This window comes from Myotis nattereri (genome assembly GCF_964212035.1).
Source record: "Myotis nattereri genome assembly, chromosome: Y".
Lineage (NCBI taxonomy): Eukaryota > Metazoa > Chordata > Mammalia > Chiroptera > Vespertilionidae > Myotis > Myotis nattereri.
Window position 1 is genome coordinate 34525287 of NC_138094.1, and position 25981 is coordinate 34551267.

The following is a 25981-nucleotide window of genomic DNA, read 5'->3' on the forward strand; positions in this document are numbered from 1 at the left end:
CAAAGGGGGCTTGGGGGTGAGGGAGAGAACCTGTGGGACTGGATAAAAAATAAAATGATAGACACATACTTAGAAGGGTGTAGGATAGCCAACAGTCAACAATAAACATGAGAACAATGAAGGAATTAGTGGTAACTGTCCGGGAGCCCAAGCACAGTAGGTTGTGCCACAAGGGGCCCAGAAAAAGGGAAGTTACAAGTTACCCAGATATTTCAAGGGTATCCTAGCTAATAAAAGACAAAAGGGTAATTAACCGAACCTCCGCTATGCTTCCCATTGGCTAATCAGGGCGATATGCAAATTAACTGCCAACAAAGATGGCGGTTAATTTGCATACATAGGCACAATGATGGGAGGCGAAAGGGGAAGGACAGAGGAAGCTGCCTGACGCTGACAGTGATCGGAAACCCAGGCAGCAGGCAAGAGCCGGGTGGCAGGGCAAAGGTGGAGTACCTCGGCTGCCTTTGCCCTGCATGAACTATGCAGCTGGGAGAGGGGTGTGCGGCCGCTGGGAGCAGGGTGGGAACTTCCCGGGGTTTGCATCAGGCAGCCGGGAGAGGGGCGAGAACTATGCAGCCAGGAGAGGGGCACCAGGTGGCTGGGAGCAGGGCGGGAACTTCCCTGGGTTTGCAGCAGGGAGCTGGGAGCGGGCGGGAACTTCTGCCGCATTGTCATGGCAATGCGGCAGAAGTTCCCGCCTCGTAGCTGCTTGCTCATTCACTTACTCGCTCATTCATTCACTCATTCACTCACCCATTATTCACTCACTCACTCACTCAGCAAACCATCTCAGGTCCCTGGCACCAGGCCAGGCACTGAAGTTGAAGCAGGATAAGACAGAGCAATGTCCTCAAGATGTTAGTAATTCAGTAGGGCGAAGCAGGCACATGAACAAGGCAGTTGTACGCACAGATGCAGTGTACTGGTTTCAGTGAGAGCAGTAACTAATGCCGACTTTGTTCTCTTGATACAATGGGGCCTCGGGAGCCAGGCCGCCCCAAGCCTGTAGGCCTGTGCCTAGGCCAGGAGTGGCTGGGGTCCAGGAACATGACAGAAGGCGCAGGTCGGGCTGAGGGGTCTGACCCCACCCCTCACCCTCACCCCCGAGTGCACAAATTTTTGTGCACCGGGCTACTAGTCTATCTATATAAAAGACTAATATGCTAAGTGTCCTGCCGTCAGGGTAATACGTTATGTCGCAATGCCCAGCTTCCTCTCCCTAGCGACTAGCCTCCTAGAAGTTTCTTCAGCCCAGGAACACAAGTTGCTTTATAGCCAGGTAGAAACATTCACAGTTAACCAAATGTCTGTGAAGTATTTTCCTGTGCCTCATCTCATTTGATCCTCACACAAGTCGTGGAGTAGGTAGATCGGAGACTTGGTAGAATCCTATTTTCTTTTCATTAAACAGAAAATGAAGATTTAGAAAGTTTAGAAACTCGACCCAACTGAAAAGAATTGAGAAATGGTGCCCCCCCCCAACCCCCCCTTCCCCCGCTCAAAAAGAAATAAAGAAAAGAAATGGTGGACCTTAAAAATGACTTCAGGTTTTTTCACTGCACAAAATATAGTCAAACACTGCTGCAAATTAAATATTTTACCCTTTGTTCTCCCTGCGTGATCTACAATAATAATGTGCTTCTTTGTGTTGATATTTACTGCTGTGTTGCTGACAATTACCTGAAAAGAAGTTGGAGTGCTTCACTGGGCTGGAAAAAGTTTAGCTAAATCAGAAACAGCTCTAATTAACAAGTTTGTTTTATATCTATAAAAGGCTAAGTTGACTCGCACATGGATGATACATATAAAGCTCTCATTGGCAGCAATCACATGCATTTCAATCTGTCATTGTCGATCATGAATTTGGTTGACACTTCTATTATTGAGAAAGGGTGAACAGGGATATTAAAATATTTCTTCTAATTAATTTCCTTTCAATGTGCACAAATTCATGCACCAGGCCTCTAGTGTTATTATAGATGCAAAAAGACAGATAGGCTCAGTGAAGATACTGTCCTAGAATGTAACTACCCACTATTACTGCTTTTGGTTAAAGTTTAATTTCCGATCGTCCTTTGTGGTTACTTCAGGTCTTTGAGTTTGCAAGACCATCATACAGGCCTTCCCTGAGCTTGTCAGGTTACCATGTGGCCCCTTTCACCCACAGCATCTTGGTAAGCCAGCTTACCTTTATCTTCCTTGGTATGCACAAGAGTGGGTACTTGCCATGGCCTGTGTTGCTCGGTGGTTAGAGCATCAACCTGAGCAGCAGAGTCACCTATTGGATTCCTGGCCAAGGGCACATACCTGGGTTGCAAGTCCAAGCCCACAGTGGAGTGGAATGGGGGTGCTGCAGGAGGCAACCTATAGATGCCTCTTTCACATTGGTGTTTTTCTGACTCCCCCCACCTCTGCTACCCCCCCTTCCTTCCAGTCTCTAAAATCAATGGAAAATATGTCCTTACTCCTTGGGAGAGGTACAAAGAAAACCAAAAACCAAAAAACGATAAAAAGGTAGATACTTAAAGTTTAGCTCACTGATTTTCAACCAGTGACTTTTGCCTCTCCAAGAACATCAGGCAATGTCTGAGACATTCAGTAAGGTCAGAACTGGTAAGAGGCGCTGCATTTAGTGGGCAGAGAGGCCAGGGATGCTGCTAATCACCCGGCGGTGCACAAGACGGAGCCCCCTACAAAGGGTTTTCGGGTCCCAAAAGGCAACAGTGCCGTGGTTACTGCGTGGCAAAGCCCGAGCTGGCGGAGCTCGCTGGGTGCAATGCCTGGGCTGTGATGGGACCAGCTGGCCAGGGGATAGCCAGGTTGGGTCCAGCGCCCTAGGCCCAACAGGATGAAGACACAGGGTTAACACCCAGATCCCGCAGGCCCCGGATGTGGTGCAGAGCACATGGCTTCTCCTCCAATCCCCGCTCTAGCCCAGCGGTCCTCGCGGGACTCGGAGGCCAAGCTCTCGCGAGAAGTGGGCGGAGCTTCCGGCGGTTGTTGGCATTGACTTGGCTGTAAAGCTCTGGGTTCCCGGATTCCCGGATTCCCGGATTCCCGTGCTGGGCTGGCTGGGTCTCGGGGAGAGGGCGGGATCGGCTGTGAGGCCCCCACCCGCCGCGAGGTGCCTCCACTTCCAGGGCCGCGGGTTTCACAGCCTCGCTCCGTATCTCTACTCTCCAGCCGCTGGTGAGAGTCGCGCCCGGTACACAACCCGCTCACCCGTGGCAAGCCGAGGGGAGGAAATGTGTTTATCCGCCATTTCCTAGTTCGAGTGGGCGGGAGAGCCTTGAGGTATACCCGTTCCTCTTGATTCCCGGCCCGCGGTTGGGCTCTGAGGACAGGTGAGGAAAAAGTACCGGGAGCACACGTGAGGAGATGTAGCATCTTGTTTGTTTCCGTTAAAGCACCAACCCGGTGCGCGGGTGAGGAGGCGAACCTTCTTGCTTGTTGTCGTGCAAGCGCCGTCCCCGCTGGGCTTTCGTGCTTTCCCGCTTTCCCGAAGGTCAGCCACTGTTCCGTCTTCAGAAATTCCCGTGCCCTCTGCCTGCCTGGTAACCGTTGGCATCTTCTCTTCCAGCTCACCGTGCCCCCCAAATATGACGTGTTGAGTCAAGACGAACTACGCACAAAGCTGTCCCAGACCTTCAAGCGCCGAGGTATCCTGGACTCCCTCAAGGTGTCGGCTTGAGGCATATCTGTTCTGTAACTTTTACAAGTGGAAGCGGTAACAGGGAGTCCGCATTTAAACCCACTGGGTCTTGGTTTTAAAAATAATATGATATGCAGGTGGTATTGGGGAGTGACGCTTTTATGTTTTGTAGAACTCGTTATCCTGGAGAGCATTCTCAAACGGTTGAGAGTTTGCCCGGTCTTCATATTCAAATAGATTTATTGACTGGCATTCAGGTAGGAGCGAGTAGCTGTATAAAATGAAAACATTTTAGCAACAAGGCAAGTTTTGTGAAACTGGTTTGTAGGTTCTTGAATTAATACGTGGTTTTGTAATAGTCATGTTTGGATGAAGGATATTGAGACAATATAATAAGCATTGTGTGCTGCTTACAGTACAATAGTCTGGAGAATGACAGCTTTTTTCTTTAAAATATAATGAAAGCTCTGAAGGTTTCACTTGGGCAGCACATACGTATTAGTATGAATTAACAGCAAGGAGTAGGGTTACCTCAAATGTGTTTTCATTACTATATACAGTTAGACGTGTATTTTACACTTATCAGGGGAAATACTGAGTTTTTCCTTCTCCCCCATTGTTTTCGTAACTTAAAAAACAAAACAGAACACTTTATACCTATCTGAAAAACCCATAAAAACATAGAGGAAGAGAGTCTTTTCTGATTCAGCTATTATTGGCACAGTGGTGTGTGTGTGTATTCTTAGTTCACTGTTGTATAGTGAGCATTTTCCTGTGACCCGAAAAGTTCCTTGAAACCCTCCATTTAAGTGTCCCATGATTGGATGTATGGGTAATTTATGTAGCAGTCCCTGGTGAATGTTTAATCTTGGCAGAGAATAATTTACTAATACACTTTACATGTAAAGTAACATCAGGAATAGAATTGGTTTAAATGTGTTTTCATTACTACATATATTTCAGAAGTATATCTGAAATATAAATGCTGAATAGGTTATAACCAGGTCTGTGCATCCTTCAGTTGCATTTCTCATTTTTGCCTAGGTTACGTGGCATTCTTACATTCTTGTATGACTTTATCTATATAGAAAAGGCTAATATGCAAAGTGTTTCCTTGGAGGTTAGCCCAGGAGACCGGGAATTCGATTGCTCGCTATGATGTGCGCTGACCATCGGGGGGTCGCACAGAAAATTGCAGGCAGCGAGCTGGTGTTGGCGGGGTACTGAGGGAGCAAGGAAACGGGGAAGCAGGAACAGGGGAGGGGGGAACCGCGTGGTGGTGGTGCATGAGGGAGCAGGAAAGCAGGGAACCTGATCAGCCGTGATTGCCAGCCAGGCCTAGGGACCCTACCTATGCACTAATTTCTTGCATCAGGCCTTTAGTCCTGGAAAATAAAAGGCCATAAGCATTTTTAAAAAAATACATTTTATTGATTTTTTAAAGAGAGGAAGGAAGAAGGGTAGAGAGTCAGAAACATCGATAAGAGAGAAACATCGACCAGCTGCCTTCCGCACACCCCCTACCCAGGTACATGCCCTTGACCAGAATCGAACCTGGGACCTTTCAGTTCTCAAGCTGATGCTCTATCCACTGAGCCAAACCGGTTAGGGCCGTGGTCGCCAAACTGTGGCTCGCGAGCCACATGCGTCTCTTTGGCCCCTTGAGTGTGGCTCTTCCTAAGCCTTAGGAGTATCCTAATCTACACTAATAAAAGAGAACAATGGTAATTGGCATACGGCGATACCGTTTTTATTGGCTAATCAGGGCCATATGCAAATTAACTGCCAAGAAAGATTGGCGGTTAACTGCCAACAAGATGGCGGCTAACTTGCATATGTAGGCACAATTCAGGGAGGCGAAAGGGAAAGCAGGAAGAAGCCCCCTGCCACTGACAGTGGTCGGAAACCCAGGGGGGAGCTAAGAACTGGGGGGCAGGGCAAAGGCGGCCCTGGGGCCGCCTTTGGCCTGCCCCCCAGCCATGATCGGAGAATCAGGCGCCTTTGCCGCCCTGGCCAGTGATAGCAGGAAGTAGGGGTGGAGCCAGCAATGGGAGCTGGGCACGGTCAAAGCTGGTAGTCCCGGGAGCTAGGGGTCCCTTGCCTGGGCCTAATGCGAAGCCCACGATCACGGCGCCCCCCGCTGCCACTGCAGGTCCCCGCTGCCCGGGACGGACGCCTAGGCCTGGGCAGGGGCGGAGCCTGCAACCGTGGGGAGCTGGGGTTCCCCTTCCCAGGCCTGACACCTCTGCCGGAGGCCTCAGGCCTGGTCAAGGGGCCGATCCGGTGATTTGTGATCGGAGGGTGATGAGGGTCAACTCCTCTGGCTGAGGCGTCAGGCCTGGGCGGGGGGTGGAGCAAGCGATCAGAGGGAGATGGGGGTCCCCTGTCCAGGCATGATTCCTGGGCCAGAGGCCTCAGGCCTGGGCGGGGGCCAGAGCCAGTGATCGGGGGGCAATAGGGGTCCCCTGTCCAAGCCTGACACCTCTGGCAGAGGCGTCAGGCCTGGGCAAGGGGCCGATCAGGCGATCGGAGGGTGATGGGGGTCAACGCCTGAGGGCTCCCAGTATGTGAGAGGGAGCTGGCTGGGCTGAGGGACACTCTCCCCCCACACACACACCCAGAGCACGAATTTCATGCACCGGGCCCCTAGTTACGTTAATAACAATGTACCTACCTATATAGTTTAAGTTTAAAAAGTTTGGCTCTCAAAAGAAACTTCAATCGTTGTACTGTTGATATTTGGCTCTGTTGACTAATGAGTTTGCTGACCACTGGGTTAGGGCAAAGCATTTTTTTAAGGCTCTTTGGCAGAGCATGTGTATTCTCAGTATAAATGTCTTTTGTACTATAGGATTTTTGATGTGTAAGTACTGTTCTGAACTTGCATTTATATACTCTTGTTCTTTTCAGGTGTAGGGTAGAAGATAGAGGTATAGCAACTCTATTTGTTTCCTGCTTGTATAGTATTGATATGAATACGTTGCGTGGATATAGGCAACATAGTCTTGAGCTCTGCTCAATTAATATGTTTCCAGATTATATGCAAAGTAGATTAGGACAATATTCAGTAGTTCAGTTAATTTAGAGGTTTTCTTAAAACTCAAAGGAAAACTAACACATTATAACCTTGAAGAAAATTACCCACTTTGAACCTAAGTTTTCATATTTATAAAATGTGGGAAAATTACTGTATTTCACAGTGCCTTGAGATGTAAATAATATATATGGAAGTGCATTTTTAAAAATATATTTTTATTGATTTCAGAGAGGAAGGGAGAGGGAGAGAGAGATAGAAAAATGAATGATGAGAGAGAATCATTGATCAGCTGCCTCCTGCACACCCTCAACTGGAGGTGGTGTCCTGCAACCTGGACATGTGCCCTTGACCAGAATCGAAACCAGCACCCAATATTTCTTCCAATATTATTTTCATATTCTTCATCAATCCACAGAGAGTTGAGGAAGCAACAGAATTTTCTCTTATACATGCTATCTGAATCAAAGACTGCTGAAATGGACTCATAGGGAAGATAGTTAGAGTCTTCATGTGTTCTGACTAAGCAGCAATTCACTTGGAAGCAGGTGAAAACAGCTTCTCTGGCCAGAATCCATGGGCTGCTTATCTCATAGAGTAAGACAAAGTGTGCAGCAGAGTAGTACTAACTTTTGGCCATGGATCTAAAACAACTCCCCCATCAGACCTGCCTTGAGTGTGACGGGGGGCGGTGCCCCAACCCCCCAATCGGCCCTACCCTGAGCATGACTGAGGGTGGCATCACAACCTCCCAATCCACCCTGCTTTGTGCATGACAGGGGGCGGCGCCCCAACTCCCAAATCAGCCCTGCTCTGAGCCGGACCAGGGACTGCACCTAGGGATTGGGCCTGCCCTCTGCCACCCGGGAGCAGGCCTAAATAAAACGATTCTAATAAAACGATTCTAATTTGTGTGGCAAATCTGTGTATTCCTAGTGCAGCAAACCTGAAAGTTTGTTCCCATTTGTTTTTTTTTTGTTTTTTTTCTTTTTTGTCATTGAGCTAGACACAACTGAGAAAGCAGGTCATTCACGAATTGATGCACCCTGTATTGAGTGGAAGTCCTCCACCATTTCAGTGGAAGGGAGTGCCCTCTTCTTTTTAAAACATATTTTATTGATTTCAGAGAGGAAGGGAGAGGGAGAGAGAGAAATATCAATGATGAGAGAGAATCATTGATTGGCTGCTTCCCGCATGCCCCCCTACTGTGGATTGAGCCCACAACTTGGGCATGTGCCCTTGACTGGAATCGAACCCGGACCCGTCAGTCCCCAGGCCAACGCTCTATTCACTGAGCCAAGCCAGCCAGGGCAGGAGCACCCTCTTAATAGGCAGGTATACCTGTGTCCCACATGAGAAACCAGAGTCTGCAGAAGTGGGTAATTTGCTTAAGGTCACAGGATTTCAAGATGGCAACACAGGGCAGTAAATCTAGATCTCTAAAATGTGCTCTTTAGATAAGAGAAATAAAGAATACATTAATTTTTTTTGAAACCTGTTTTAATCCTCAAGTATTAAAACATATGTTTACCACTTCTTAATTATTTTAACTGTATTCCTACACCATTGCCTTTGAACATATTAGTTACATTTTATCTTAAAGGCAGATATAGCAAACTTTCCATATATTTTTTAAATTGACTTAATATTTTAGAGCAGCTTCATAGCAAAATTGAACAGAACGGAGAGTTTCTGTATGTCTCCTCCTCCTTCATGCACAGCCTTCCCCATGATCAACATTTATACAGTCAATGAGCCTACATGGTGGCATCATTGTCACCTAAAATCCATAATTAACATTAGGGTGCACTCTTTATGTTGTCCCTATGTTTTAATTCTCTTTCTATTAGCTGTAGTTGTCCAAAAGTTTCTTATTCAGAAGTTTTAAGAAATCTTGAACAGTGTTAGTATTTGAAAAACTTGAAACTTAAATATGCTGTATTTAAGTTTGCCTGAGCATTAGTCAATTACATAGTTACTAGAGGCCGGATGCACAAAAATTTGTGCACTCGCGGGGGTGGGGGGTGTCCCTCAGCCCCACTTGTGTCCTCTCACAGTCTGGGACCCCTCGGGAGATTACGACCTGCTGGCTTAGGCCCACTCCCGGGTGGCAGAGGGCAGGCCCAATCCCTAGATGCCTGCACCGCAGCTCCTGGTCGGGCTCAGAGCAGGGCAGACAGGGGAGTTGGGGCGCCGCCCCCTGTCATGCACAGAGCAGGGCAGATCAGAAGGTTGCGATGCCACCTCCAGTCACGCTCAGGGTAGGGCCGATTGGGGGCTTGGGGCACTGCCCCCTGTCACGCTCAGAGCAGGGCCCATCAGGGGGGTTGGGGCTCCGTACCCTGTCACACACAGAGCAGGGCCCATCAGGGGGTTAGGTAGCTCCCCCCTGTCATGCACAGAGCAGGGCCGATTGGGGGGTTGGGGAGCTCCCCCCATCATACTCAGAGCAGGGCCGATCAGGGGGTTGTGATGCCACCCTCAGTAACGCTCAGGGTAGGGCCGATTGGGGGGTTGGGGTGCTGCCCCCTGTCACACTCAGGGCAGGGCTGATGGGGAGGTTGCGGCTCCACCCCGTCACACACAGAGCAGGGCCCATGTGGGGGTTGGGGCGCCGCACCCTGTCACACACAGTGCAGGGCCCATCAGGGGGTTGGGGCGCTGCCACTGTCACACTCAGGGCAGGGCCAATGGGGAGGTTATGGCTCTACCCTGTCACACACAGATTAGGGCCCTGCTCTGTGCGTGACAGGGGGCAGCGCCCAAAGCCCCTGATTGTCCCGGCTCTGTGCGTGACAGGGGGTGGCGCTGCAACTTCCCCATCAGACCTGCCTTGAGTGTGACGTGGGGTGGTGCCCCAACCCCCCAATCGGCCCTGCTCTGAGCCGGACCAGGGACTGCACCTAGGGATTGGGCCTGCCCTCTGCCACCCGGGAGCAGGCCTAATCCAGCAGGTTGTTATTTCCCGAGGGGTCCCAGACTGCGAGAGGGCACAGGCCGGGCTGAGGCATCCCCTCTTCCCCCCCAACCCCCCCCGAGTGCACAAATTTTTGTGCACCGGGCCTCTAGTACTAATATAAGGGTAATACGCTAATCAGACTGGATGTCTTCCAGACATCCTTCTGGACAAAGCCATGTTGGTGAGGGCCGAGGCAGAGGCAATTAGGGGCAATCAGGCCAGCAGGGGAGAGCAGTTGGGGCAATCAGGCAGGCAGGTGAGCGGATAGGAGCCAGCGGTTCCAGATTGGGAGATGGATATTGGACTGCCGGTTTAGACCCATTCCTGGCAGTTGGACATTCCCCGAGGGGTCCTGATTTGGAGAGGGTGCAGGCCAGGCTGAGGGATCCTCCCTCACCACTCCCTTACCCCACTCTTTCCCCCTACCCCGTGCATGAATTTTGTGCACCGGGCCTCTAGTATTATATATTTAAATGAATTAATCATGAAGAGCATAGTTAATTAAGCACCTGTTGATTGAGATTTTGTTGTTTTATTGTTTGGGTTTTGCCATTAGAAGCGGTGTGCAGTGTACACTCTTTGTTTCCCTGTGGAAGTGTAGCTGTGTGAATTCCTAGAGGTGAAAAGACTAGGTTAAAGAACACATGTCTTTTTGAATACACAAACACTAACAAATTTCCCTCCTGAGTGATTGAACCTGCCGACTTCCCCGCTTTCTTGCCAGCACTTCACGTATGATCAGAGTTTTAATCTTAGCAGTCTTATTGGGAAAATAGGACCCCTTTGTTTTAGTATTAACTTGCATTTTCTTAGGATTTTGTTTATCGACATTAAATTGTCTTACTGATTTATTAGATCTCTTTAATATTATGAAAGTTAGTGTGCTTTCTCCTCATTATAGCAAATATTTTCTTCCAGTGTGTCATTTGTCTTTTGACTTTATTTCATGCCATATATAAGTTCTTAGTTTTTATGTTATTAAATATTTCTCTTTATCACTTCTAGATTTTTGTATCATGCTTGGGAAGGACTTCCTTCAGAAATTATTCTTAAGAGATATATAACGTACAACAGGATAATGTCATAAGTCCAAAACTTATAAAGTGACTGAGTAATGGTTGAATGAAAGTTGTGAGACAAAACTATGTACATTGTGTTTTTTAGGTTTTCTCGTGGAGTTTTTAAAAGAAATGGCAGAATATCATCAGGCTAAAGAGACTTGTGACATGGACCCTCAGACAAGTGCAATTTTGCCTAGCAAAGACTCTCTTGGTAATTTCAGGCTTTTTTCCTGATTCCAGGTTTCTATTTTCTTTTTGAATGAAGAAAAAGATCTGCTTTCCTATGTTGTGTGTGTTCCTAAACTGTGTGCAGGTGGAGTGCTCATTTCCCATTGTGTCAGCACAGTCCTACCTTCAGTGCTGCCCCTCCCTCTGTGATCACCAGGTGGATGCAAAGGCCCATGTTCTTGTTTGTTGGGTCAACCCCTCAACTGGCAGGCTCTTCCCTGTGACTCATCTAACTTTATCGTATAGCCATTAACGTGAGAAGATCCTAGACTATTTGCATTGCGGAAAACTAGAGAAGTCAGTGGCCCGTCACTTCATGTTATAGTTGAGGAAACCAAGGTCACCAGATGAAGGAAAAGTGATACTGGAGTCCAAGTTTTCTGGTCCATGATCCAGATCCTTTTCCATGGGACAGCCTTTCTACATACAGTACCATCCTGCCTTTAGGCGTATGCTCAGAAGGGAAACAGGTGGCTAAAATGCTGTGATTAATCCTGGCTCCTCCTTACTCATTAAAAGCAATAACTTGTTAGACAATAAATTCAAATATCTTAATCTGATTCTGCCAGTCTTTTTTTCCTGTGCATACTTTTTAGTGGGCACTGGTGTTTACATGATTGAGATTGCACTCTCGTGTGGGTTTTGCACTCTGTTAATGTTTGATTCTAATCCACATTTGGTTTGAGGGCTTCGGGTCTGCTGCAGAGAGCACTGGAATGAGAGGAATAGCAGACCTGGCTTTTGTCCCAGTTATGCCGTTGTGTAGTTGCTAAGCCCTCTGGGAGTCACCTACACTGTGTGGGCACCTGTGTCCTCTGTAAAATGGAAGACTTAAAACTAAGAATCTCTGATTCATTTTAAGATCAGTGTTTTGAACATGTGACTCAGCTTTCACCAAAGACCATAAAAGAACTCTTTGGCACTTGGAGACTGGAAAAAGATGCCATTGTTTTCTGACCTACCTTTTGCTTTCTTTTCCCCTGACTTTTATGATGGAAATTTTCCAGCATTCAAAAAAGTTGAAAGTTTTACAGTTCACCAGTAAGTTTGTATTATGTTTGCTTGATCACTTTCTGTTCATCCAGTAATCTATCTCAATTTTTTGAATTGGTTCAGAGTAAATTGCAGATGCCCCCTGTCCGTATCCCTGTACTCTTTGCTTTTGAACAGACTTCTTGCTCACCTACCCTGAGTCCTCTGCCCTGTTTGTGTTTTTTTAATAGCTGAGAAGCTTCAACATATTGATGATCAGTTTTCAGGTGCTTACCCTCAGCATCCAACATTAGGAACTTTAGAAATAAAGTTAAATGAATATAAGAGAGAACTAGAACAGCAGCTTCAGGCAGAAATGCATGAAAGGGTAAGTTTATCTTGTTGCTGTTAACAAAAGTGATATTTTTGCTTATCTTTTCATTCTTAATCTTAGGTATATAGGAAAATATCTAGAATCTTTAATAAACTAGAGGCCCAGGGCATGTGTAGGTTCCCTAGTAGCTACCTGCTGGTGGGGCCTCCCTTTCCCTGGCCACCTGCTGCCAGGTGGGGCTGGTCTCAGGGGACGGGCTGCAGGTGGTTGGCCAGCCCCGCCCCTGCTTGAACTCCCGGTGAAGGGGACAATTTGAATATATGGCTTTTATTATATAGTTAATATGATATGTACTCTTGTGCATGTTATTATTTTTCTTTCCACTTGCTGTTGTTTCTTTTTGCCTTTTGAATGAGTTTTACAGGAACAGTTAATGAGACCAAAGATGAATTAAACTATAAATATAGGGTGTCCCAAAAATATATAAACACACCTTGAATAATTATAAAGGCAGTGTATATTAAACATCATTTTCACAATTGAGCTATCGGCTGTTAGAGTGTATATACATTTTGGGGGGGATACCCTGTATAATTAATGAATATTGAACTTAAACATGGAGAATTTGTTACTAATTGTTTAGTATTATTATTTACAATGATTTGTAGTTAATTTGCAGTTGAAGCATTTTAAAAATACTGAAGTAGTACAAATTAAAATGGAAGAGAAAGGAAAGTCTGAGGAGTTAGTGGTTTGGGAATGATGTTGGAGAGCTTGTCAAGCAAGATCGGAAGCCTTCTTGGGAAAAGATGTTCCTTGAGAGAATTCAAAAGCACCAGAAGGCAATATTTTAAAATCATTTACTGGATGGCTCCTTCCTGCAGCTGCTTGTAGATTTGCTAAAAGTCCAGGGGTGAGATGAGACATTTGCTGGAACACTTGAGGACCTAGATCAGTGATGGTGAACGTTTTGAGCTTGGCGTGTCAAAAATTTTGAAAAACCCTAACTTAACTCTGGTGCCATGTCACATATAGAAATATTCATATATTTTTTTGATATTTGCAACCATAATAAAAAAAGATTTATATTTTTGATATTTATTTTATATATTTAAATGCCATTTAACAAAGAAAAATCAACCAAAAATATGTATAAAATGAACAAAAACAGAAAAACAATGTACATTTAAGAAAAAATAATAATAAAAACAATGATAATCATTACCATTTGCAACGTCATGGATGGAACTGGAGAGCATTATGCTAAGTGAAATAAGCCAGTCAATGAAGGAAAAATACCACATGATCTCACTCATTCATGGATAATAGAGACCATTATAAACTTTTGAACAATAATAGATACAGAGGCAGGCCTGCCTCAAACAGATTGTCAAACTGCAGCGGGAAGGCCGGGGAGGGTTGGGGGGCAGGAGGTAGGGGGGTAAGAGATCAACTAAAGGACTTGTATGCATGCATATAAGCATAACCAGTAGACATAAGACATTGCGGGATAGGGGAGGCTAGGGGACTGTCTAGGGCGGGGGAATAAAATGGAGACATATGTAATACCCTTTGGAATACTTTAAGCAATAAATTAAAATAAATAAAATAAATAAATAAATAAATAAATTAATAAATAAATAAAAAATTAAAAAACAAACAAACAATGATAATCAAATGGTACGAAAACTAGAAATTAGTGACTTTTTTGGTGCTGAAGTTTGTCTGCTAATTCTTCGATTGCAGGTTCATACTTGGTGCACTTCAAAGCCAAGCAAGCGCCACTAACATCATGCTAGCCGGTTCCTTTTGTTCATTTTAATATTATTTAATGCTGAGAACAAAGTCTCACAAAAATATGTTGATGAAAAAATTGTTAGCAAAGCCATCGCTAGGTTTTTTATATTGCTAAAAGTGTCAGGAACTCTGTTGCAAGCACTCAAAATTTCTTCTTCATAGTTGCACTCTTCATGTTTCAGACGATTTCGTTCCAGATTTTCAAGTTTCGACCTTAAGTCGACAAACACATGAGTCCAAATGCTACCTTGAAAATCTGCAAGTTGCATCTCTAAATCATCAATTTGCATCCATTGGAAATTATTCAATTCCAAAGTACTGTAAACTACATCCAGATACTTAATTATTTTAATGGTCTGTTCTAGGCTTCTAAATTGGTTGAATCTTTCGCTGAACTTTTCAAAGAACGTGTTTACTATATTCTGGTACATAAGTATAGACTCCATTACACTTGTAGTAGCCTTCTCGAAATACTTTTTCATCTGAGGAAAATACGAGTTTTAGTTTCAATATCTCGCTTGAAAATTTTAAGTTTACTTTCAAAAGATTTGATGTATCCAAACATAACGTCAATATTTTTGCCAAAACCTTGTAATTTTAAGTTCAGTTCATTCATATGAACAGAGAGATCTGTAAAAAACATCAAATTGCTGACCCACTTATGATCATTGATCTGAGGAAAGTTTGCCAGATCCTTATTCTCAATAAATACCATAATTTCTTCAAAGCACTCCACAAATCGCTCAAGTAGTTTTCCTTGACTTAGCCATCTCACACGATTGAACATCAGTAGTCCACTGTAGGTTGAATCAACTTCCTGTAAAAGTACAGAAAATTCTCGCTTGTGAAGGGGTCGAGAAGCTATAAAATTCACAATTTTTGTTACAACTGACATTAAATCATTCAATTCAGAGAATCCCGATTTGGCACACAACACCTCCTGATGGATAATGCAATGAAAAGTTGCAAGTGGATGTTTAATAGCTTCCATAAACAATTTCAGGAATCCCACTTTTTTCCCACCATTTTGGTGCCCCGTCTGTCGTGACTGACACAATTTTAGAGATATCAATGTTTAGGACACTGAATGTTTTTATAACAACTTTACATATTTGGTTTCCTGATGTACTCATTGGCACTTAATCTAACTTTATCAACTCTTCTCTCATAGTGAGACCATCAGAATATCTAGCAATAATGGCCAACCGAGCATATGATGTGACATCAGTAGTTTCCTCAAGAGAAATCAAAAAATATTTACATCTATTTAAGTCTTTTTTTTATTGACTTTGTACGTTTTTGTCAAGATCTGTTATTCTACCTTTTTTTTAATTAAATCTTTATTGTTCAGATTATTACAGTTGTTCCTCTATTTTCCCCCCATAGCTCCCCGCCACCCAGTTCCCACCCCACCCTCTGCCCTTACCCTCACCCCCTACTGTCCTCACCCATAGGTGTACGATTTTTTTTTTCTATGTCCCTGATTCTATTAGGATCACCAGATTATTTATTCACTTGATTCTTAGATTCACTTGTTGATAGATGCATGTTTGTTGTTCATAATTTGTATCTTTACCTTTTTCTTCTTCTTCCTCTTCTTAAAGGATACCTTTCAGAATTTCATAGAATCCTGGTTTGGTGGTGATGAACTCCTTTAGCTTTTCCTTATCTGTGAAGCTCTTTATCTGACCTTCAGTTCTGAATGATAGCATTGCTGGATAAAGTAATCTTGGTTGTAGGTTCTTGGTATTCATCACTTTGAATATTTCTTGCCACTCCCTTCTGGCCTGCAAAGTTTCTGTTGAGAAATGAGCTGACAGTCCTATGGGTATTCCCTTGTAGGTAACTGAGTTTCTTTCTCTTGCTGCTTTTAAGATTCTCTCTTTGTCTTTTGCTCTTGGCATTTTAATTATGATGTATCTTGGTGTGGTCCCCTTTGGATTCCTTTTGTTTGGGGTTCTCTGTGCTTCCTGGACCTGTAAGTCTATTTCTTTCACCAGGTGGGGGAAGTTTTCTGTCATTATTTCTTCAAATAGGTTTTCAATATCTTGGTCTCTCTCATCTTCTGGCACCCCTATAATTCTGATGTTGGTACGCTTGAAGCTGTCCCAGAGGCTCCTTACACTATCTTCGTATTTTTGGATTCTTTTTTCTTTTTGCTTTTCCTGTTGGGTGTTTTTTGCTTCTTCGCATTTCGAATCTTTGACTTGATTCTTGCGCTCCTCTGGTCTGCTGTTGGGTGTCTGTATAGTATTCTTTATTTCAGTCAGTGTATGCTTAATTTCTAGTTGGTTCTTTATCACATCATCGAGGGTCTCATTAGATTTCTTGAGGATCTCACTACATTTATCGGCGGTCTCACCAGTCTTTTCGAGGGCCTTACTAAGTTTATCGGCAGCTTCTAGACAGTTCTTGAGAGACCTTAAAAGTGTGGTTTTGAGCTCTATATCTTCCATTTCTGACATTTGTGTCCTATTTCTTTGTCTCCGCATTTTTTTTATCTTTTCTTGGTGCACCCCCTAGTGGTCTTTGTGCGCAGTCTTGTTGTAGTTAAGCCTTGATTGTTGTCAGCAATACCGGGGGTGATTTGGCCTCCAGGCTAACTGGCTATGAGAGCTATTCTGCCTTTGGTAGTATTTCTACTGAGTGGTAACTTAGAAATTCTTTTAATAACATCATCTTTTTTTTCATATCGTGAAATAGAGCTGGTGCATCTCTTAGAAATGTTTCCTTACTAAATTCTCCGTCACTGAGGGCTTTTTCCATGCTGAGCTATGGAGAGAGCAATATAGTAACTTGCTGATATTAAATTTGTAGAGCATCTTACAAATTTAATGATGGAATTTGATTGACTTTTATAGAGGTGTAGCTGCCTAGAAATGCATTCCTTCCTCTCATCAATACTTTTTTTCAAGAACTGACAATGATTAGTTTCAAAATGTCTCTTTACATTCCACGTTCTGCTTACTACTGTTTCATTAAACAGTATGCACAATGAATTGTTGTTTCTGTTGACAATCCCGTACATCTCGGTGCATATGTCTTGAAAGGGTCGGCTACTGCTACTTCCACTTCCCTTATCATTCAATCTTGCTTTTTTATTTTTTTGATTCTCCATCACAAGGCTGCAAAAATAAATATAAATGACGGCATTTTTTATAAAAGGTTGATAGTTTTCTTACCTGTTAACTTTTTGCAGTGTTGTTGCACTGACTCCTGGTGCAAAACAATTCAAAAACAGTATGTATAACCAACAAATATATGGTGCTGTAATCAATTATCTGACATGCAGAATGTCTCGTCGAGCACTGTTGCACTGTATATCTTTTTGTTTTTTTTTATTAAGGTATTACAAATGTGTCCTCTTCCCCCCCATTAACCCCCAACCTCCCCAACCTCCCCGCACACTCGTGCTCCCATCCCCCTGTTGTCCATGTCGATTGGTTTGGCTTATATACATGTATACAAGTCCTTCGGTTGATCTCTTCACCTTACCCCCGCCCTCCCCTACTTTCCTTCTGGGGATTGATACCCTGATTGCTGTTTCTCAGTCTTTGGATCTGTCCCTTTTCATCAGTCTATGTTGTTCTCTATAATCCACAAATGAGTGAGATCACGTGGTATTTATCTTTCTCTGACTGACTTATTTCACTTAGCATAATGCTCTCCAGTTCCACCCATGCTGTTGCAAAAGGCAAGAGTTCCTTCTTTTTTACCACAGCATAGTATTCCATTGTGTATATGTACCACAGTTTTCTAATCCACTGATCTGCTGATGGGCTCTTAGGCTGTTTCCAAATCTTAGCTATGGTGAATTGTGCTGCTATGAACATAGGGGTGCATATCTCCTTTCTGATTGGTGTTTCTGGTTTCTTGGGATATATTCCTACCAGTGGGATCAGTGGGTCAAACGGGAGTTCCATTTTTAGTGTTTTGAGGTGGCTACATACTGTTCTCCACAGTGGCTGCACCAGTCTGTATTCCCACCCGCAGTGCAGAAGGGTTCCTTTTTCTCCACATCCTCTCCAACACTTGTTGTTTGTTGATTTTTTGATGATAGCCATTCTGACAGGTGTGAGATGATAACGCGTTGTCGTTTTGATTTGTATCTCTCCTATAATTAGTGACTTTGAGCATGTTTTCATATGTCTTTCGGCCTTCTGTATGTCCTCTTTCGAAAAGTGTCTATCTAGGTCCGTTGTCCATTTTTTTATTGGATTGTTTATCTTCCTTTTGTTAAGTTTCATGAGATCCCTGTAAATGTTGGAAATTCAACCCCTATCGGTGGTATCATTGGCAAATATGTTCTCCCATACAGTGGGTGGTCTTGTTGTTTTGTTGATGGTTTCCTTTGCTGTGCAAAAGCTTTTTATTTTGATGTAGTCCCATTTGTTTATTTTCTCTTTAGTTTCCATTGCCCTAGGAGCATTATCAGAGAATAAATTCCTTCGGCATATGTTTGCAATTTCGCTGCCTGTGGATTCCTCTAGTATTTTTATGGTTTCCCATCTTACATTGAAGTCTTTTATCCATTTTGAGTTTAATTTTGTGTATGGTGTGAGTTGTTGGTCTAGTTTCATCTTTTTGCATGTATCTGTCTAATTTTCCCAACAGCATTTATTGAAGAGACTGTCTTGACTCCATTGTATGCTCTTGCCTCCTTTGTCGAATATTAATTGGGCATAGTGGTTTGGGTCGATTTCTGGGGTCTCTATTCTATTCCATTGACCTATATGTCTGTTCTTGTGCCAGTACCAAGCTGTTTTAAGAACAGTGGCTTTGTAATACAGTTTGAGATCTGGTATTGAGATCCCACCTACTTTGTTCTTCTTTATCGGGATTGCTGCAGCTATTCGGGATCTTTTTTTTATTCCAGATGAATTTTTGGAACGTTCGTTCTAGATTTGTGAAATATGCCATTGGTAATTTAATGGGGATTGCATTGAATCTATAGATTTCTTTGGGTAGTATGGACATTTTGATGATGTTGATTCTACCAATCCATGAACACGGTGTGTTCTTCCATCTGTTTCTGTCTTCCTCTACCCTCTACCTCTGTTTTCAGTGTCCTGTAGTTTTTTGCATATAAGTCTTTTACCTCCTTAGTTAAGTTTATTCCTAGGAATTTTAATTTTTTTGGTTCAATGGTAAATGGGATTGCTTTTGTAGTTTCACTCTCGGTAAGTTCACTTTTGGTGTAAAGAAATGCCATGGATTTCTTAGCATTAATTTTGTATCCTGCTACATTGCTGAATTCATTTATTAAGTCTAATAATTTTTTGATGGAGTCTTTTGGGTTCTGTATGTACAGTAACATGTCATCTGCAAATAAGGACAGTTTTACTTCTTCTTTTCCAATCTGGATGCCTCTTATTTCTTCTTGTCTGATCGCAATGGCTAGTAATTCCAGTACTGTATTTAACTGGAGTGTTGAGAGGGGGTATCCCTGTCTTGTTCCTGATTTTAAGGGTAATGATTTTAGTTTTTGCCCATTGATTATGATGTTGGCTATTGGTTTGTCATATATGGCTTTTATTATGTTGAGGTATGATCCCTCAATTCCTATCTTGCTGAGAGTTTTTATCAAGAAAGAGTGTTGGATTTAGTCAAATGCTTTTTCCGCATCAATTGATATGATTATATGGTTTTTTTCTCTCAATTTGTTTATGTGATGTATCACATTTATTGATTTGCGGATATTGTACCATCCTTGCATCCCTGGGATAAATCCTACTTAGTCATGGTGTATGATCTTTTTGATGTACTGCTGGATCCGATTTGCTAGGATTTTGTTGAGGATTTTGGCATCTATGTTCATGAGGGATATTGGCCTATAATTCTCTTTCATTGTGTTGTCTTTATCTGGTTTTGGTGTTAGGGTGATGCTGGCTTCATAGAATGAGATGGGAAGTGTTCCTTCCTCTTGGATCTTTTGACATAGTCTGAGGAGGATAGGTTTTAGTTCTTCCTTGAATGTCTGGTAAAACTCCCCTGTGAAGCCGTCTGTCCCCGGGCTTTTGTTTGCTGGAAGCTTTTTGATTACTGCTTCGATTTCCTCCATAGTTATTGGCCTATTGAAATTTTTAGATTCTTCCTGATTAAGTTTTGGAATGTTGTATGTTTCTAGGAATATGTCCATTTCCTCCAGGTTGTCTAGTGTGTTGGAGTAGAGTTCATAGTATTTTCTAACAATCCTTTGTATTTCTATGGGGTCTGTTGTTATTTCTCCTATTTCATTCCTGATTTTGTTTACTTGGGTCCTCTCTCTTTGTTTCTTGGTGAGCCTGGCTAGAGGTGTATCAATCTTGTTTATCCTTTCAAAGAACCAGATCTTGGTTTTGTTGATCTTTTGTATTGTTTTTTTGGCCTCTATGTTGTTTATCTCCGCTCTGATCTTTGTTATTTCCTTCCTTCTGCTTAGAGTGGGCTTTTTTTGTTGCTCTCTTTCTAACTCTTTGCGTTGTAGAGTTAGGTCATTTATTCTCATTGTTTCTTGTTTCTTGCAGTAGGCTTGTAGAGCTTTGAACTTCCCTCTCAAGAGTGCTTTCACTGTGTCCCATAGGTTTTGGATTGTTGTGTTTTCATTTTTGTTTGTTGCCATGATGTTTTTTATTTCTTCTTTGATCTCTCTGGTAACCCAGTCGTTGCTTAATAGCATGCTATTTAGTCTCCATGTGTTTGATTTTCTTGGATTGTTTTTGTTGTAGTTGATTTCCAGTTTTATGCCTTTGTGGTCTGAGAAGATGCTGGATATGATTTCAGTTTTCTTGAATTTGAAGAGACTTTATCTGTGACCCAGTGCATGCTCTATCTTTGAACATGACAAATGTGCAGTTGAGGAGAATGTATATTCTGTGGCTTTGGGGTGAAATGTTCTGAAGATGTCAATTCCATCTGATCTAGTGAGTCATTTAGGATTGATGTTTCTTTGCTGAGTTTTTGTTTAGAGGATTTGTCCAATGGTGATAATGGGGTGTTAAGGTCCCCTACTATGATTGTATTGCTGTCAATCTCTCCCTTGATCTCCTCCAGAAGTTTTCTTATGTATTTGGGTGTTCCTATATTGGGTGCATATGTATTTACCAGAGTTATTTCTTCTTGTTGGACTCCTTCGTTTAGTATTATGAAGTGGCCTTCTTTATCTCTTTTTATGTCCTTCACTTTGACATCTAATGTGTTAGATATAAGTATTGCTACCCCGGCTTTTTTTTTTTTTCACTTCCATTGGCCTAAAAAACCTTTTTCCATTACTTCACCATCAGTCTGTGTGCATCTTTTTTTCTGAGTTGGGTTTCCTGTAGACAGCAGATATATGGGTCATGTTTTCTTATCCACTCATTTACCCTATGCGTTTTTACTGGGGCATTTAATCCATTTACATTTAAAGTTATTATTTATAGAAACTTGTTAGTCACCATTTTTGATCTTTACCGCTGCATTCCTTCTTTGTTTCCTATTTTTTCTTTTTACAGCAGACCCTTTAGCGTTTCTTGCATTGCTGGTTCGGTTGTAATAAACTCCCGTAGACCGTTTTTGTCTGTGAAGCTCCTGATTTGACCCTCAATTTTGATTGATAGCCTCTCTGGGTACAGTATTCTTGGATTCAGACCCTTCCTTTGCATGACTTTGTATATTTCATTCCATTCCTTTCTTGCCTGATGTGTTTCTGTTGAGAAATCGGTCTCTAGTCTGATGGAGGATCCTTTGTAGGTAACTTTCTGTCTCTCTCTGGCTGCTTTTAATATTCTTGCTTTGTCGTTGGTGTTTGCCAATTTAATTATTATGTGCCTTGGTGTCGGTCTTTTTGGGTTCATTTTGTTTGGGACTCTGTGAGCTTCTTGGATTTGTGTGAGTTTTTTCTTCCCTATCTCAGGGAAATTTTCCGTTATTATTTTTTCAAACAGGTTTTCTATTCCTTGCTCAGTTTCCTCTCCTTCTGGGACCCCTGTTATTTGGATGTTGTTTCGTTTAGTGTTGTCCCAGAGTTTTCTTAGGCTGTCCTCATGCTTTTTAATTTTTTTTTCTAGAAGCTGCTCTGTTTGGGTATTTTTTCCTACCTTGTCTTCTAGCTCGCTGATGTGGTCATCTGCTTCTTCTAGTCTACTGTTGATGCTTTCTATTGAGTTCTTTATAGCAGTGATGTCATTTTTCATTTCTTCTTGGTTTTTCTTCATTTCCTCTTGGTTCCTACACATATTGGTGAATTTGTCTTCCATTCTTTTCATCCACCTTATGGCCATTTCTCTGAATTCTTTCTTTGACAGGGTGCTTGCCTCCATTGCCTCCATTTCATTTACTTCCTTTTCTGATGATGCCTGTTTTTCTTTCATATGTGGGTTGGTTCTTTTTTTCACCATGATCTCTCTTCTCCAGGTGTTTGGTTATGTAGTTCTCTTTCTGATGCGTTGATTTAAAGGCACAAAATACAACACAACAAGGCACAACATACAAGGCACCGAAAACAAATGTATTTACGATATTAATAACCCCAAATAAAGGTGACCACTGAGCGAAGAGAATTAGGGGAAAAAGAAGAAAAAAAGAGAAAAAGATTAAAGAGAAAAAGAAAAAACAAAAATGAATGCCGAAATGCGATTGGGAAAAGGGAGAGAAGAAAGAAGAAAAAAAAAAAGTGAGAGAATGAATTAGAGGTGGGGAAGAGGCTATTTGTATGGGGAGAAAACTCTAATAGAACCACAACTAATCCCAATGAATTCCAGCAGCAGATCCCTGGAGATTAATGCAAACTACAATCAACCACTAATATCAAGCGAGGCAAGGGAAAACAGAAACACAAAAATAACCAGAGAAAGAAAAAGCAAAACAGAAAAATAAAAATGAAAAACAAAACAATCTCCCAAACAAGCATAAAAAAAAACAATATACTCAAAATCAAGCAAACACTAGCAAAACGACAGAGAAAAAAAATTGGATAGTGAAGAACGGTAAGAGAGAGGTGTATATGGATTTAGAGCAAGGGATTGGAAATTAGGTATATAAGTAGGGTGAAATTTAGACAGTGAGTAAAAAGAATGAATAGGGAAAATCTAAAGCAGGAATAGGGTAAGAGAAACAGGACAACAAAAGGGGAAAAGTGAGGAAGAGTTATGGCTTAAGGGTAAAGGTGAGATAGAGAGAAATGATGCTAAAGGAACGATGAAAATAGAGTGTAGAACACTAATTCCAAAATAAAATAACGAGAAAAAAAAATGACACTTGAAAAATGGTAAAATGATAGCAATAATACTGGTTAAAAAAATGTAGTAATTACAAAGGTAAAATCAGGTGATGAAAAAAAAATAATAATAGGTTTAATAATAGGTTCTTAAATGGTGAAAAAAGAATTAAAAAGAAAAAATGATAAAAATGTGCAGTAGTGAAGGTGCTTCAGATCTTCTACTCTTCTTTTTGGCACGCCTTAGTCCTGCCAGGCATTTAGGAGAGTGTTGAATTTCCCTGCGATACACTGTCCCTCCGTGCTGTAAACCACAATTCTGATTTTAAGGCAGGTTGTATTTTACCAGACTGCCTTTATTTGTATTTACAGAAGAGACAGTTCGTGGCTCTGCCTCTGGGTGGCAGTGTGTCTGGATTGACCTCCGAGGCTATAAGTCCTCTCTATCCAGTAGTTAGGGTTTATTTTCTCTATGTTACTTGAAACTGGTTTGGGAAAGTCCACTGCCCAGAGCTGGTTCTTTAATCATTACTCCCCGCTCTGTTTCCCAGGCTCCCCAAAAGAGCCTGAGAAGTTGTGCGAATTTGCAAGCCTCCACCTTCCAGGTCTGCGCACAGTCTCCATGCGCCCACTCGCCCCTGGCACCAAGCACCCGGCAGACTGGCAGAATCCGAGGCTGCTTTTTTGCATCCAGTCCAGCTATGTGCTTATTTTTATCGTTCCCTTCTGCCAGCAGCCCTGTGGGGCCCCTTCCCCACTTGAGGGTCACGCTGGTCCCAAGGGCCACGGACTCTGTGGGGCGCAGATTTCGCCCCGCGCGGTTCTCTCTCCAACCTGAATTGCAAACCGCACCTTTAGGGGAAGTCTAACCTTTCTGTGAGAAGAAGCAGTGCTCGTCTGAGTTCACGCAGTCACGCTGCTTGAGATCCCTTGTTTCCAGGTTAGTAGCTGATCTCTGGTTGTCTGTAACAGCCACTCAAGATGGCACAGTCTCCGCTGCTGAGCCGGCACACAGGGAGACGTTTCAGCCGCAGTCTCCAACCGTCCTTTTTTTTCTGGGAGTTCTCTGTCTTTCCCAGCTGCAGACTGTCTCTCAGCTGAATATCCTCTGCCTATTCGGGCTGTATGTTACCCGTTTCAGCTGCTCACCCTTATCTGCTCCAGGACAAGGCACAGGACACGTCCGTTTATACCTCCGCCATTTTTCTCCCCTTATATCTTTTTCTTCTAACCTTCCCACTCCTGTCTCCTAATGAACATGGCGATCAAGTGCATCCATTTGCCGAATGCACCGGAACGCACAGGAAGCTTACCCGAGGCACATGTTGACAATAATGAGGCCGTTTCCAGAATTGGGCATTTTGTCACTCGAGTAAAAATAAAGTGTCTTGAGTAAAGATTAATCTCTTTATAGTGCAATTCTTAACCTTTTCATATTAATGCCAATATTGGAACAGTGTATCTTGGATGTTTTCACAATGTATCTTTGCTACGCAACACTGATGTACATGCTTACATCTGGTTTTAGAATTGTGTAATTGATCATGAGTAACATGAGTAATAATATTACTCGAGTGATGCCCAACTCTGGCCATTGCGAGAGACAAATATATGAATACGCGATTTTTTGTCTCTGTCGATGCGTGTCACCCAAAATGGTACACGTGTCATAGGTTCGCCATCACTGGCCTAGAGGACTAGTAGGGACTGCGGTCAAGAATACACCTGGAAGAATCAGCTTTGAAAAGGATACTAAGACTTCTTTTTTCGAGATTACTGGAAGGAAGAGTGGAAGTGAATGTCCGAGTCAGGGGCGTGAGACAACCTCACTAAAATTGCAGCAGATGTGAGAATTAAGTGATAAGTGACCTTTGAGGAGAGGACCAGAGGTATGGAATGGCCACTGGGTGGCGGGGGGTTGCAGAAGGAGCAGAGCAGCTCTCTGAAGCTAACAGGATTCTCGAGCTGTTTTGAGGGTACTGCTGAAGTGGGCAACCTGGAATTGAAGTAGACCAGACCAAGTGCATGTAGGTCAAGAATTTCAAACACTAACACGAACCAAGTTTATGTGGGCTGAAAAGCTTCAATTTTCATAGAAGGTTTATTTCGGTAAAGACATGCTGAATACAAAGGGCTGAAATAAATGAGTAATCGTTAACAAAAAATAATAGAACGTTTTAATAAAAATTAGTATTTTGCATTGAACATTAACTTCCCAGACACTGAATAACTGGACACATTAATAAGCACAATGCAAATAAACCTACTTTTCTCATTCTCCAAAAGCAAAGTATTTCCTGTTGCACATACCAAACAAGTCAGTACAAGACTAATGATGTGGCCATCGGCTGCTAAAATATTGTCTGCTAGTATTAATGGAGAGAAATGGCACGCCTGCGCGTAAGGCGCACAAGGGAAATGAATGCAACACAATTATAATCAGTCATTAGCAAATGTAGTTAGTAATTAATAATTATGTAAAAAAGGTTATTGTAAAAATCAGGTTACGAAATTTTTATTAAAACGTTACATACTGTTATATTCGCTGAGCCACAAACATATTCATTGTGGGCCACGTGCGGCCTGTGGGCCATGCATTTGACATGCTTGTTGTAGGTGATTGTTCTGTTGCAGCTTTTGGGAGGATTTGGAAGGTCAATGAGGGCAGAAAAATGGTCGTAGTTGAGGAGTGTAGCTTTATAGAGCTGAATTTATTTCATTTGAGAAAGGCAGCCTGTTTAGTTGAAGACATTGGGGTTCAGCATGATG

General features: G+C 42.7%; 1 protein-coding gene across 1 annotated transcript in view; it reads left to right on the plus strand.

The window, feature by feature from the left end:
- Positions 1 to 2905: 2905 nt before the first annotated feature.
- Positions 2906 to 25981, plus strand: part of LOC308512431 (centriole and centriolar satellite protein OFD1-like) — a gene marked incomplete at both ends in the record, with an annotated part of 60977 nt that continues 37901 nt past the window's right edge. Inside the window, 8 exon segments of the mRNA XM_081082185.1 lie at positions 2906 to 2977; positions 3581 to 3679; positions 7693 to 7740; positions 10818 to 10917; positions 12158 to 12294; positions 12920 to 13000; positions 13004 to 13041; positions 13043 to 13082. Of these exon segments, the coding sequence (XP_080938311.1) occupies positions 2906 to 2977; positions 3581 to 3679; positions 7693 to 7740; positions 10818 to 10917; positions 12158 to 12294; positions 12920 to 13000; positions 13004 to 13041; positions 13043 to 13082 (615 nt within the window).